A 15,653-nucleotide genomic window follows, 5' to 3' on the forward strand; every position below is an offset into this window, starting at 1 on the left:
TTGGTGGAGTTTGTGGAAAATAGACCTTGACATTTGCGCGTTGTAGTTGCTGGGATTTATAGTTCACCTACGATGAAAGACCACTTGAATCCCACCGATAGAATCGGGCCAAACTTCCCACACAGAACCCCCATTATCAATGGAAAATACTGGAGGGATCTGGGAGGAATTGACAGTGATTTAGGGTAACTGTAGTTCCCCTACCTCCGGAGACCATTGTGAATTAATATGTGTTTTCTGGTGGTCTTTGGCAACCTCTCTTACACCCCCTCACGACCCCCCTAGGGGTCCTGACCCCCAGGTTGAGAAACACTGATTTACAGAGTTTTCTTTCGAGTTCAGCAATTTTTTAAATCTATTCTGCAGGTAGGTCTTTTGTAAAGCCAATGGCTTTTGACCATTCAAGATCATGACAATGAGTCATAACAGGAATAGCTCCAGTAACACCACTCTATCCTCTGAAAAATCCAGGGGAATGTTGCTTACCTGAAATGGGACAGGAGAGCCCATGGAGGGTGGCATAGGTTCTTGTGGTCCCTGCTAATCCAAATGTCCCAGGACTCTGAAACTACCTGATATCTGAGAAAGAGGAACAGTTAGGCTCGCTCCCTGTTTGCTCCTTTCGGCCTCTGGGTCTGCCAGGCAGGAGAGTGTGAAGGGAGAAAGAAGGTGTCAGTCAGGAAAGCAAAGGGAAGGCAGGCAGGGCAGCAAGAGTCTTCCCAGGAAAGGTCTGTCCTTCATCTGGATTGAGCCAGCTGGACCCCTCCCTCTGGGGCTGGCTAGATGGGGAGCCAGGAAGGGGTGTGTGTGTGTGACATCACCAGCCAGGCCTTTATAAAGGGGCTGCTTTCTACCCCAGTTAAAAAACAGGTCGCAGGCAGCTATTGCTATTGCAGTGGTGTCTTCTTCCAGGCAGCCTGCGTTTGGAGGCAGGCAAGCACACCATGCAGCCTCTACAGACCTACCAGGTTGTCAGACCCTTCAAACAAAGGAAAAGTTTTGGTGAGTTGGAGAACACTTCAAAAGAACTGCTAATCACTGGATCAATAGGGCTGCCTGTTTTATCGGAAAAGCTGTCAGTCTCCAGAGCCTTACCTGGGGGTAATGGGATAGGGCTGACTTCTGAATTTAGGATGGTATTATCTACCATGTAGAATGAAAGCAGTGTGATTGATAGCACTTTCACTGCCATGGCTTGGTGCTGTGGAATCCCAGGAGTTGTAGTTTAGCCTTCTCTGCCAAAGGGTGCTGGTGCCTCATCTAATTGACCAGTGCTTATTCAACAGTGTAGATCAAGCATGGGCAAACTTGGGCCCTCCCTCCAGGTGTTTTGGACTTCAACTCCCAGACTCAGCCCTCTTCCTTTCCCCCCTCAGCCACTTATTACTGCCCCGATTTTCAAGTTTTTAATTCCTGGTAGCCAGATTTTGTTCATTTTCATAGTTTCCTCCTTTATGCTGAAATTGTCCACATGCTTATAGATTAAAATCGGGACAGTAAATAAAGAACAACACTCCGAAAACAGGGGAATTCCAGATATGAAACAATCAGGGCCAGCTAACATCTCCCAACAAAGGATTCCCCCAGGCATGCACAGCAGCCAGACCTTGAAGCTGCAAGGATTTTCAATGCCAATCAAGGTGATTAATTGCAACATTCACATTTCTCCCACCCTGGACCTTCCACAGATATATAAACCTCCCTTGCCTAGTTTCCAACATACCTCAAAACCTCTGAGGATGCCTGTCATAGATGTGGGTGAAATGTCAGGAGAGAATGCTCCTGGAACATGGCCATACAGCCCGGAAAACTCACAGCAATCCATTTCTGAGATGGGTTGCTTGCTGTGAGTTTTCCGGGCTGTATTTCTGGGATGGCAAGATTGGGGACAAGTGGACAAAATTAGTATCCTAAGGGAATCAATCCCATCAAATTTGCTTCTGTTCTGATCAGTCTGGCTAGATTTGCACGCTTAGAAAACAGTGTCGATCTTGGCTTTCTTCTGCACAGCAACCAGAGTTGAAGAAGTGGCCAGCATTCGAGGGAAGTTTCCAACAAAAATCCCAGTAAGTATCCATAGTTTTCCCATTTCCTTCCTTCCTTCTTTCTTTCTTTCTTTCTTTCTTTCTTTCTTTCTTTCTTTCTTTCTTTCTTTCTTTCTTTCTTTCTTTTTTTTTTGCTGATTATTGATACATCAGAGGGCTTTTTTTTTTGAAAAAGAAGAAAATAATGGCTTGTTTTTATATATTCAATTAGTTGAGAATATTTCTGGCCTCAGTAGAGCCAGAAATATCCACAGATTCAATTATTCAGGACTTCAACATATTCCAATTTCGTCCCCTCCCCCCCAAAATCTCAATTTTGTTATTTTATATAGGGATGACATTTTCTCCTAATAATAATTAAGATTGCCCTCCTGAGCATACTTCAGAATTTGGAAAAGTTACTTTGTTGAACTATAGCTTCGAGAATCCTCAGTCAGCTGGTTTATTATAAGACTATGCTGACTTGGAGATTCTAGGAGATGTAGTCCAAAAAGGTATTTTTTCAAATTCTTATTATGCTACCGGAGCCCCTGGTGGTGCAACGGATTAAACCACTGAGCAGCTGAACTTGCTGACTAAGAGGTCAATGGTTTGAATCCGGGGAATGGGGTGAGCTCCCGCTGTTAGGCCCAGCTTCTGCCAACATAGCAGTTTGAAAAAATGCAAATGTGAGTAAATCAATAGGTACGACTCTGGTGGGAAGGTAACGGCACTCCATGCAGTCATGCTGGCCACGACCTTGGAGGTATCTACGGACAATGCTGGCTCTTCGGCTTAGAAATGAAGATGAGCACCAACCCCCAGAATCGGACACAACTAGACTTAATGTCAGGGGGAAACCTTTACCTTTACCTACTTATTAAGCTGCCAATGCAATCGTCAGGAGTAAGTTTCATTGAATTTTTATAATTTGAAAAAATACCTTTTTAAACTATATGTCCTAGAATCGCTAAGTTAGCATAGCCAGCTGACTGAGGATTCTGGGAGCTATAGTTCAAAGAAGTAACTTTCCCAAATTCTGAAGGAGAGCTGTCCTAGTTTTTAAGCATTAATTTTATTGAGTAATTTATTTTATAATCTTCCTCTAAACACGTTTGCCTTCTTGTTATAAAACAGGTAATTGTTGAAAGATACCAGAGAGAAAAATACCTTCCACTGCTGGACAAAACAAAGTTTCTTGTACCTCAAGAGTTGACCATGACGCAGTTTATAACCATCATTAGGTATGTAGCAACCCATTGATAGGCTGTTAATCTTGTTGGCTGTTCATGCATCTGGAGTCTATTTTTTGCTACAGGACTTCTGAAAGACTTTGGAGACTATGTGATAATACCATTGCTGTTAATTCGGCACCTTTTTGCAACTTTTGCTGCCCCAGACTCTGAGGAGCAACATTTATTCTGAGGTGCTTGGCAAATTTTTCTTGCTGTATTGGAAACTGTTTCCAATGGTGCATTGAAACCAGTGGTTCCCAGCCTTTTTTTGACCAGGACCCACTTTGACCAGGGACCACTTTGACCAGGGACCACTCTCCAACATTAGTACCAAAAGGGTTAGGAATCCGTTTTTAGTCAACTTTAGATTCGGTTTGATGATTTGGGGTTCTGATTCAGAAAATTGTGTTGGATAGACCACATCAGTTCTGGTTTCTGATACAGAACATATGCCATCCAGTAGTCGCCATCTGCTCACCCACAGAAAACCATATTTAATAATCTAGAGCTGATGTGGTCTATCCAATGCAATGGTCAGCTCTGCAGAAATGAGCAGAAATAAAATAAAATCAATGAAGAGGAAGGAGGTTCGTGGACTGAATTTTTTGTTCTCAAAGCCCACTGCTTGGCCACTGCCCACATGTTGACACCACTTTGACACAACTTTAACTGCAATAGTTCAGTGCTATGGAATCCTGTGACTTAGTTTAGTGACACACCAGCATTTTTTGACAGAGAAGGCTATAGACCTTGTTTCTGGCAGCTAAAGTGATGTCAAATTGCAGTAGTTTTACAGTATAGTTGCATCTTAAGATTCCCCAGTTTTCAGAGAACAGTTTGCAATCTCTTTATATATTCAAGAATTATATGTATTTTGGTTTGAATGCAAGCCTTACTGTTCAAAGTATTTAAACAGAGCCTGGATGGCCATATGTCAGGGGTGCTTTGATTGTTTTTTTCTGCATGATGGGGTTGGACTGAATGTCCCTTGTAGTCTTTTCCAACTAAGGTTCTATGGTTCTATTCCCTAGCTAGGCTCCTGTGGCCCATTAGTAGATGCCAGATTTCTCTGTAAACCTTTTATCCTATAGATCTAAGGCCTGATACACTGCACAAGTATAGCTATTTTATACCACTTCAACTATCTTGCCTCTATTCTATGGAATATTGGGATCTGTTCTCTGCCAGACAGTACAGAAATTATGATGCTGTTTATTATGTTTACTATGTTTAACTTTGTTGTATGGTGTTTTTTGACAATTGAATGTTTTTTATGTTCATGTTGGAAACCGCCCTGAGTCTTCTCTGGGAGATGGAGTGGTATATAAATAAAGATTATTGTTGTTGTTGTTGTTGTTGTTACTATTATTATTATATTTTCTAGTAAAGAAGTCTAAGTATCTCCCAAAACTACAAATTCCAGTGTTCTGTATAATGGAGCCATGGCAGTTAAATGGAATAAAAGCTCCATAAATAGTGTGTTCTTAGAAGGTGCTAAAAATCCTCAATCTGGAATTATAATTTGGAAGTTACAGTTTCTTGAAAAGGGAAACACACACACAATGTTGCAGTGCTTTCTGATCCACATGTTATTAAGAACATATTGGATTTGGATCATGTGTCCAGCATACTGGGAGGTTTCTGGTCACATCATTGTAGGTTCAGCCTGCAGCAGAGAAAAGTAATATCAGAAATGACCCTGAGTTGCAGCCTAACTACAAGGCTGGGATTAGTTTGTGTGCTATGTTTCAGCAATCTGCCCTTGATCCTAAGTGGACTGACCCGTCCTGACTTAAGCACTGTTTGCCTTCCCTGCTCAGGCCTTTTTGGGAAGGAGTGGAACACAAAAGTGGGATCTAGGATCTCTTTAAAAAATATTATTTTGGCTAATCCCTCCAAATGAGTGCTCCAGTTCCATTTTCCCCCTCTGTACATTCGTACCTTAGTAGTTAGGTAATTTTCTGCAACGTTGCTTCCCCCCCCCCCCCTTTGCAAGCAAAGCAATTTCACAGTACTTTTATTCTTCCACGTTGTATTTTCCTCCAAAGTCTGAATGTGCCTGTTTGCTACAACAGCCCCTACTCGGTTTCACTTGGATAAGAGGGAAGGCTGGAGTAACCTTATATTGCTCTACTCTCCCAACATATTTCATATATCATTTTTTTGTAACTGGAACTTCCTGTCCTGAAACAGTAAGACTGTTGATTAGGTCTTTCTCTTATTTCATAGATCAGGGGTGAGCAATTTGTAATCCTCCAAATTATGTGGGGCTGGAAGTCCCATTCTAAACTAGCAAGAGGGTTATAGGAAATATAGTTGAATGACATCTAGAGGGGAACAGATTGGCCACATTTCATCTAAACCTTTCTGTTAATGTAAACATAGGTGATCAAGGTTCAAATACTTTCTGGGCCATGGAAAGCCACTGCATGACCTTGCCCTCAGAGAAGGACAAGAGCAAACCCCCTCTGAACACATTATGTCAAGAAAATATTGTCATAGGTTTGCTTTAGGGTCGCCATATGCTGAAAATAACTTGAAGGCACACAACAACAACAAAACATAGGACATGAGAGATGGTCTGTGTTTGGTATTAATACACCATCTTGGCAAAAAATAGTCCAGTTAATGCTCTGACCCCAAAAGCTCCACATTCAATTATTTCTAAACTTTGCAATCTTTGTACACATCTAATACAACTTTTCCTTCCTGCACATAGTTACATACTTTTGTGGTTTGCTAAACAATAATTTCCTAGTAATACTGGATCTAGACAGGACAGTCTAGGGATAAAAAGGATTAGAAACCTGCATCATAAACTGTTCTTTAGTCCAGTTTTTCTGCATTCATAGGAGACTATAGTTTAACAAATCCTGAAATGGTACAACACAGAAAGGTAGAGTGAAAGGAAGCAATGGATGCAAGCTCACAATACTTAATTTAATAAACCATAATTGATTACACTTTCTTGAACCAGGATACAATATAATGCCCAGGCTTCAGCACAGAATATCTTTGTTCCTTGGAATGTATACTTGGATCAAGTATCTACTTATTTTGTGTATTCATGCTTTCAGGTTGCTACCAATTTATTGTGATGGCAAGAAGTGCCAAGAATTTTCCTAGACAGGGAACACTTATTGCTATTCTCTACAACATAGCCTTCCTACAGCACTAGGCATTCATTGGCTGCACTCAATACATGTACTATTTAAAATAGTACATGGAAACAACCCTCACATATTGTCCTTGCAGGAGTTCCTATCTTCAAAACTAACATATGAGGTAAATGGAGTAATCCTACTGCATATTTACTTTAGTCTTAGTAAATCTTAAGTCTTCTAAAACACAGAAGTGAGTCTGCTGAGTTCATGCAGTTGTGCTTTTTCTGCATGGTGGGTAATGACTCAGCAGTACCTTCAGTATGCACCATTTGATTCATTGGATCACAGGAACAACAGGCACATTCACAAATGCACAACTAGTTGCACAGTAAAACCTTTACAAGTATTTGTTACACCTCATCGTGAATGGATGCATTTAAATAGGAAAATAAAAATTTTGCTTTTATATTTACTGAAAGGCATTCCGGTCACTTAAGGGTGGTTAAAACAAATTGTCTAATCATGTGTGAGCTTTGCTACTTAAAACTTGAGTGTTAATTGTTTGCAAATCCAAAAGGAAAATCAGTCTAATTTGAAATATTGCTGGCCCAAAATGTTTTGCTGCCTTCTACTGGGAAGTGAGTGGTGCAAATATCCAAAGCCTGTGTGTAGTGTGTGTGTGTGTGTGTGTGTGTGTGTATACACACACACACGCACGCACACATACATATACATATACGTACACATACACACACAGAGGAAAAATAGGTACCTCAAACCTGGCAGGAAAAATATAGTAAAAATTCAAATAACTAACAATTTCCTATTCTTTAATGACACCAGCTGTCTGAAGTGTCTGATTCACTCTGTCTAATGACAGGGCCAGGTCCAATAAGTGTCTTATGGAACATGAGTCTGGTGAACTTGTTTTGACCTAGGTTACAAATCATGTCCATTGAACTAGACATCTTTTTTCCTTTCTGCATAACATGGAAGAATATGACATATTTTAAAAATTGATTGTCTATTTCCTTTGTTACCTAGGAGCAGAATGGCACTGAGTAATACCCAAGCTTTCTACTTGCTAGTAAATAACAGAAGTTTAGCCAGTATGTCTCTAACTCTGGCTGAAGTATACCGAAATTATAAAGATGAAGATGGTTTTCTGTACATGACCTATGCTTCCCAAGAAATGTTTGGAGGCTTCTTAACTATTGGCAACTGTAAGGAATGTCTCCTTAAAACATAAATATTATTTTGGTGACAGCTGTGGCTAGACAGCTGGGCTGTGAATCACACAACTGGCTTGAAGATGAAAAGTGGTCTGTCTAATGTGAGCTCTCCTGAAGGATTGATGACCAAGGAGTTGGCAGGACCCAACCCAAGAACCAAGCGGTGGAAGAAACTATCTTAAACAAATGACATGAATATATATTTTGTACTTGGCTGCTAGTCTGCCAAAGGAAAGTAGTGGGGATACGCTTAAGTGGTCAAATGAATTTAAATTATGTATCTGTTTTTTAAAGTATTGAAAATGGAGATGCATGAGAAGCAAATAAAGGGATTTTAAGACCAGGGAAGACAACCTGGGCAGGAATTGGCTGCTTAGCAGCTAGGAATTCTGTGAGTGCTAGACACTGCTTGGTAGTTAAACAGAGCTGTAGTTGGCTCTTCTATGAACCTGCTTTTGTTGAAGCCCTGTTCTACCTTCCTCCAAGAGGAATCCCAACAGCAGGTGTCGGTTACACTCTAAGCTTTGCAACAAGGATTGGCAACTGTGCCAGATACAGGGGCCACTTGTTTGCCCTTGAAATCTTGGGGGGGGGGGGGTTATATAAACATGGAAGGAATGGTAGATGATCAGATATTGACTTATAGTTTTGAAAAATAGTTATTTTCTGATATAAATAGCCCCCAGAGTGGAGTGGGAGGCGTTGTACTGTAACTATCCTGAGGAAAAGTTGAGATATAAATTCAATACATGAATAAAAAATACCCTGGCAAAAAGGTGATTTCTAGCTTCTGGAGGTTTCCAAAAGAGATAATTGGCTTGGGTAAGTTGGAGGACCAGGAAAAAAACACAGGGTTGCACTTTGCTGTCTCTATTTAAGAGCAAGCAAGGCAAGCAAATAGAAATGGAACCCATTTATTCCCATATTTGTGAACTTGCTTGCTTTTCTCTATTTGTATGGAAATGAATCTTATGAAGGGGGATAAGTGCTGCAGCATGTTATAGGTACTGTACAACCTTAAAGGCAAATCCCACTAAAATAAATCTAATAAAAATTTGTTTGGTGCTGAAATCAGCAGATAGATTGTCCAGGAGTGCAGCTACCTCAATGGGGCTGTGATTAGAGTACAAATACATATCTAATGTCATATCTGATGTCTTGCAAAGCTTAAACTAAGAGTAAGTAAAAGGTAGCTAGGTAGCACTAGCTACACTTTAGTGCTGAGGCTGTAAGCCTGGAAACTCTTACAGAAACTTTATCATGATTCTGTGTTCCTGCTATTTGAACTCTGCTCTGAGCTTTAACTTAAAATCTGTCAAAGATAAGACAACTTTATAAAGGCAAACCTTGTTTTTAGTTCAAAGTCACCCTATTGTAGCTCACAAAGTGCACGGGGATTAAAAGTTATCTAGCCTGAAATTTAAATCCTAAACCCTGCTGATTTAGGATTTAAACTCCAGTATCCTATTGTCTCTGACCATTGGCCATGTTGGCTGGGGCTGGTGGGAGTTGGAGACCAAAACATCTTAGGAGACCTGGACTCATTTTATGGCATAGTGAGGATGGGCTAAGATCAAATGCTGCAACAGTTCTGATATGACTGGGAAAGTCCCAATTAATCCGGGGTTGTCCCATTTTGTCAGGTGCTCCCAAAAGATCCTGATTTCTCCATCCTTCTCCGATTCTCCTCTTTGTCCTAAGTTGACTTTAGTTGCTGTAAACTGAGTTCAAAACTGCAAAAGTTATTTATGGTCAATTAATTCAACAGGGAGGAAAATAATCTTAGGCTCAGGCAAAAGCAAGCCGCTACAGACTCTCTCAGTTTATTTGTTCTTCTGCATCAATAGGTTTTGCATCTTGAGTATACTTGGAAGTTGCTTGGTCACATCTGTTCCAGCTTTCATTTGTGGAAGATTGGAGGCTATGCTAAGATCTGACGAAAAGAACTAGAATATGAAACACATCTTGAACCATTTTATTTTTTAAATTCTACCAGTTGTGTATCTCAAAACCACTTTATTTTGCTGTCCTTTTTTTTTGTATGACCTGTCCTTTCTTTATCTTTGAGGAATGTGCTGTGCTGGTTTGCAAACTGATGTACATTCTTGCTTGAAAAAAGAACCGTGTTAGGAATAAGTGCTGTCTAGTCTACTCTAATGATTGTGTCTGCAAGTTGAATGAGTCTGTGTGTATGCCTGTATTGTATTTATTTTGTTGGCTTGGTTGGGGGAGGACAGCCTTGTAATTTAAACATTCAGTCATCATGCAGCTTAAAGCAACACATGTTTGGCAAGAGAAACATATAGTGACATTGAATGATCCACAAGAGTATAGGCAGAAGATACAGCTTAGTGAAGCTGAAGAATAGATAAAACCCCAAAGAACTCCTCACTTGGAACTATCAGCTCTTATTTTTTTTTCTGCATGAGAAGCACAAATGATGCTTTCATGATTTTTACCTCTTTTGTTGTTTCTAGAGTGGTCACTTGCAGTTTTTTCCTTTCTCATTTTGGAGCAGCACAAGAATAAAATCTATGAGGAAAATATCTTCCATGGCTCTCTGTCATCTCAATGAAGCTTGTGCTGATGGCAGGAGCCCTTAAATCAGTGGTTCTCAACCTGTGTGTCCTCAGATGTTTTGGCCTTCAGCTCCCAGAAATCCTAACAGCTGGTAAACCAACTGGGATTTCTGGGAGTTGTAGGCCAAAACACCCAGAGACCCATAGGTTGAGAACCAAGGCCTTAAATGTACGTGGAAAGGGGAGAAGTGGAATCCTTTCCTATGTCCAAGTATATATGACTGCAATCTTGGATATGTGTGTGTATGTGTATGTGTGTATGTATGCATTTCTGCCTATCAAGGACACCACTATCCCAGTATGGTAATACATCTGCTCAATAAAGATATCATTTACCTGCTAACAGTCATACATTACAGTTGTAAAACGTGTGCCAGAAGTGCCATACTCCTTGGAAGAACTGGACTGAATGGGGATGTCTACTACAAAGAAACAGTTGGAGGAGTAACAAGATTTATTTATGGACAACCCAAATAGTACAAAGTGAAAAAACTGATTGTAAACTGCATGAAAACCTGAAAGCAAATTCAATTTTATTTATCATTTCATGGCTCAAAGGAAATGTGGGTGTTGCAGATGTTTTGTTTAAACTGAGGCTCTTTGATATTTTTGAAGCATAAAATAGTCCCTTGAATACAGCTGGGATTTACACTCAGTTTAGCACAGCTGTTAACATTTTTTTTTTCTTTTCCAGGGTAGGCAACACAAGGTTATTTGATTTTTCCCTAAGTAGGGAATGTTAGTTACAATCAGCAGATGATCCTCACCATTTTGGAGAATTGAGAGCTCTAATTAGACTTACTGAGATTTATTTACTCCTGAGCTGACATGCCTAGATTTGCACTGTTATGGCTACATTCTCCAAAAAGAAAGACTTAATTCAAGAAGGCTATTTTTATTATAGTAACAAAGAACCTATCGGCAAAATTGATGATAATTTCTTCTCCCAGTTTTGTTGATCATTGACAATATCTGTGATCCCACATCATGCAAATGGAGCATCATGTTGCACCCAGATAGTTCCATGTCTTACTCACCACAGAAGAGCAGTTTCCAAGTACCCAGACTGCAACTACACAGCCATCTACTGGCTGGGAAAGAAAACCAGGCTGCATCCATTAACAAATTATGGCTGAGGAAAAAGAACTGAGTTCATTCTCCAAGATTGTCACTAGAAAACATGAGGGCAGGGTCAGCTTTCTTCCCCCAGCCGCAAAGTTGCAGCTGGTTCTGACCTGCATGGGTGCTTTGCCCCTCCCCTGGCCATACTAGATCATTATGCACATTCAAAAGCTGCCTTGGAAGGATGTTGTATTAGGAACGTTTAAAAAAATATATACCTGTACATAACCTCAGGTTGCACATGTATATGGCATAAATAGCCTTCCAGCTAATATGTGTTGCTACTACAATCATTTGCAACTTCCTGTAACTTCAAGAAAGATGTTCTATTTGCATTTCATTAAATTCTGCCTACTGAGTGAATCATAATTCAAAGTTATTAATACATTTATCAAAATGTTATATAAACTACATTTGCTACATTTCAAGAGGCTGCATGCAGCCAGGAAAGAAGGGTTAGACTCCATATATTCTTAGGCTTCCAACAAATTTTGGAAGGATAAAAGTCACTCCTCATCCCGTAGCTATGCCATGACATTGAGATGGTGGCCACAATCAATTGCACCCTAAGCTCTAATTCACTGTGAAAGAATACATGAGAGTCACCCAGTTGCCATGTACACTCGGGGAAAGGAGTCATCATCATCATCATCACCATCACCATCACCATCATCTTACCTGCCTCTTCTCATGGCTCAAGGCAGGTTACAACATAGCTAAAAACACATAATCATTATATAAATACACACATAAAAATGTATTTCTACAAAATACATACATTAAAATACACAGAAAAATGATTAAAGCACAGGACCCGAGTTTAAAATTAGTGATTAAAACTGGCTGGGTAGGACTGCCAGAAGAGATAGGTCTTTAACTGTTTCTTAAATTCTGACAGCTGATCTAGCTGTTGGAGCTCTTCTAGCAGGTTGTTCCACAGTTATGATGTGGCCAATGAAAAGGTCCTCTGGGTGATGGTGGCCAGTTGGGTTCTGGCAGATAGAAGTAGCCACCCCACAGATGACATTGGGGCAGATTGTATGGGAGAAGGTGATCCCTTAGGTAACCTAGACCCAAACCATGTAGGGCTTTAAAGGTCAAAGCCAACACTTTGTACTTTGCCCAGAAACTAATTGGCAGCCAATGGAGTGACTTTAGTATGAGTGTAATATGTTCATTCCTGGATGTTTCTGTAACCAGTATAAAACACCATTCACTCCTTCCTCTATACGGATATATCACCTCAGTTTCTGTATATACTGAATTAAAAATAACAATACAGGGACAAACAAACAACCCAAACCAAAAAAAGGAAAAATACAAAAGATAAATTATAAGACATGAATAAAACAACACTTAACACACAATCAATGAGTGTATTCCCAGTTGATCAGGCCAATCACTTGGCTAGTCCAGCAGCATCCTACTCCCAAAAGGAGATTGCCTTGCAACTAACTAGATCAGTGGTTCTCAACCTGTGGGTCCACAGATATTTTGGCTTCAATTCCCAGAAATCCTAACAGCTGGTAAACTGGGTGGGATTTCTGGGAGTTGTAGGCCAAAACATCTGGGGACCCACAGGTTGAGAACCACTGAACTAGATGGTTCTGGGTAGCCCTCTCACTAGTGCCCAGACTTCCAGCTGGCTCTCTCACCACCACCTTGAGCAACCAGTATCCACCCAATGAGCTGATTTTCTACAAACATACAACACAATGTATGTAATGGAACTACAACATCTATGGATTATGGTATCCATGGGGCTGTTGGAACCAAACCACAGGCGATCCTAAGGACCAACTGGACTGATAATGTGGAAAGAGATAATACAGGAGAAGGCTATAGACCTTCCACACTACCCAGTTATACACAATGATTCTGCTTTGTCATTGCAACATCCTTGTTAATCTTGGGTATTTATTTGGCACTAGAGCTCTTTAGTTGAGAGTTCTAATAGGCACCCCTCCCCAAAAATAGCACATCCTATATTCCATAGGATAGAACCACAGCAATTAAACAAGAATCATAGTGCTATAGTTGTAAATTGTGAAAGGTTTTGTTCAGGCCTTCTACTTACCTCTCTGCAGCCTTGCAATAACAGCAGCAGTATTTGTTGTGTACCTTCAAGTCATTTCTGACTTATGGCAACCCTAGGGCAATCCTATCATGAAGCTTCTAAGCATGAAGGTGTGGGTTTCCCTGATATCCTGAGTCATAGCCCAACACCCAAACAACTCAGGGAACAGGAAATCTTGAGTACAGCACCTTCTGCCACTTTCTGAGATAATTGGCCAAGAAACCAGGCATCTACTTTGCTCCAGAGATTCAGAATTATTCTGTTGAAAATCTTATCTCTCTCCTTCTTTTGATAATCTTTACCCATTGTGTGACTCTTAAGATTCGATTCTAAGGATGGGGAAGCCCACCAACTTTTCCCTTCAAAGCATTCAAGGGAAGGACAGGGTTGAAGTCCTGTCTACTCTCAGTTTAGATTTTATATACACAAAGTGAGTGAAAATAAACTCCGTACAAATGCTTATGTTGTAGACAATTCAATACTGCCTTCATATGGATGGATCTTAACTGCATACTTTGGTATGTGCATTAGACATCTGGAAAAGGTGGAGCATAACCACCAGGTTGATGAGGCCATATGCCAAATTCATCTTCACAGAAAATTTCATTGGCATTCCTTATGCCAATAATATACACCCATTGTATTTTGTCACTTACTATTTCTAAGAAATCTTTAGAATAACTTTATCTGTGACCTTCTATGTATGTTCAGGAAGTATAGAAAGACCTTATGCAGGTACCAATGCATACAAGAAAATTTCACATATGTCCAGTACCTTGTAATGCTTGCTAAACATATGTTCAGATATTCATATGTGTAGCAGGATTGGTTCCAAATTTAACAGTTATTTGATTGGTATTCCTGCCCTTAGAGGAATTTGTTTTCAGATAAAGTGGTTATTCAAATCACTCCCACCACATTTTGGATGAAGAACATTCTAAGCAGCATTTATTTCCCAGAATTGTTAGGTATTAGTCATTAACAAAAATACACACATCTGTTAGCAGGAGTGCAGAAACAGCCCTTTTATCAGAGTGGAGCCCAATTGCACTCCATATCTAGACTTTCCGTGGTAAGCTAAACATCAAGAAATAAATCTCATTGCTCTAAAATACAGCTACACTTTATGTTCTGTTCTTATGGTTTTTTAAAGCCAATTGTATTGTTTTAATCTATTTCTGTAAATCGCTCCGAGCCGAATTGGGAGTAGCGGTATACAAGTCCAGTAAATAAATAAATAAATAAATAAGCCTGCCAGAATCTTCACAAACAACTAGAGTGGAGTTTCCAAACTTTTCATTTTGGTGACACACTTTCTAGACATGCATTCTTTGGTGTCACAATAATGCAGTTTCCTAGCAAACTGGAGGCTAACCCAACTGCTAATAAGAGTTTCGTACAATAGATTCTATTCTATTCTATTCTATTCTATTCTATTCTATTCTATTCTATTCTATTCTATTCTATTCTATTATCTGAATAAATGAGGTGTGGACATTTTCCCTTTACACTTCTTATGTGCTACGGTTGATTCTTCTGTATCTTCCTCTATAGCCGCACCATGTGGTCCATCACAAACATCATTGTCAACAGATGTTCTTTTCTTAAAATTACCACAACGAAGTCAACGAATTCAGCCAATTATAAAAGGTATAATTGAGTTGAACAGCACAATCACTCCACTCAATCAACAAATTGTGCAAATTATAAAAGTTATAATTAACTTGAACAGCACAAGCACTTCTTTAGTGATTTAATCTCTCTAGAGGTTTTAAAGCAGTGACTGGATGCCCAGGAGTGCTTTAATTGTGCCTTCCTGCCTGGCTGAAATGGGTTGGACAAGATGCCCTTTTGTGGGACTCTTTCTAACTCTAGTGAAATATAGACTAGTACTGTCTTGTTCTCTGGAGATTTTTGAACAGATCTGAATAGCTGCCTGTTGGGAGGGCTTTGACTGTATCTTCCTGCCTGGGTGAAGGAGGTTTGACTAGATGCCCTTTGAAGGTTTCTTCTAATATTGTGCTTCCCTTCCCATTATAGATCCCCCTGAACTCCTCTTCATCCCTGCTCTCCTACTCTTCTTCTCTCCCCTCCCCCCCACCTCCTGGCCTGAGCTACTGTTTGGGATGCTGCTATCATCAAGGGTGAGGCCCAGGCACTGCGAGGAAGGATGATAAGGAGGAGGAGGAGCATGGCAGGGCAACCTTTGTTTGTGGGGGCAGCAAGGACAGTGGGCAGTATTTTTTCACATGAGACACCCAGGGACTTCAGGTGACACAC

General features: G+C 40.2%; 1 protein-coding gene across 1 annotated transcript; it reads left to right on the forward strand.

Annotated features, from left to right (window-relative positions):
* Positions 1-853: 853 nt before the first annotated feature.
* map1lc3c (microtubule associated protein 1 light chain 3 gamma) lies at positions 854-10,517 on the forward strand. Its single transcript, XM_003215838.4, has 4 exons — positions 854-1,002; positions 2,011-2,066; positions 3,162-3,268; positions 7,408-10,517. The coding sequence occupies exons 1-4, from the start codon at positions 945-947 to the stop codon at positions 7,610-7,612; spliced, it is 426 nt and encodes a 141-aa protein (XP_003215886.1). The 5' UTR covers positions 854-944; the 3' UTR covers positions 7,613-10,517.
* Positions 10,518-15,653: the final 5,136 nt, after the last annotated feature.

This window comes from Anolis carolinensis, chromosome 1 (assembly GCF_035594765.1).
Source record: "Anolis carolinensis isolate JA03-04 chromosome 1, rAnoCar3.1.pri, whole genome shotgun sequence".
Lineage (NCBI taxonomy): Eukaryota > Metazoa > Chordata > Lepidosauria > Squamata > Dactyloidae > Anolis > Anolis carolinensis.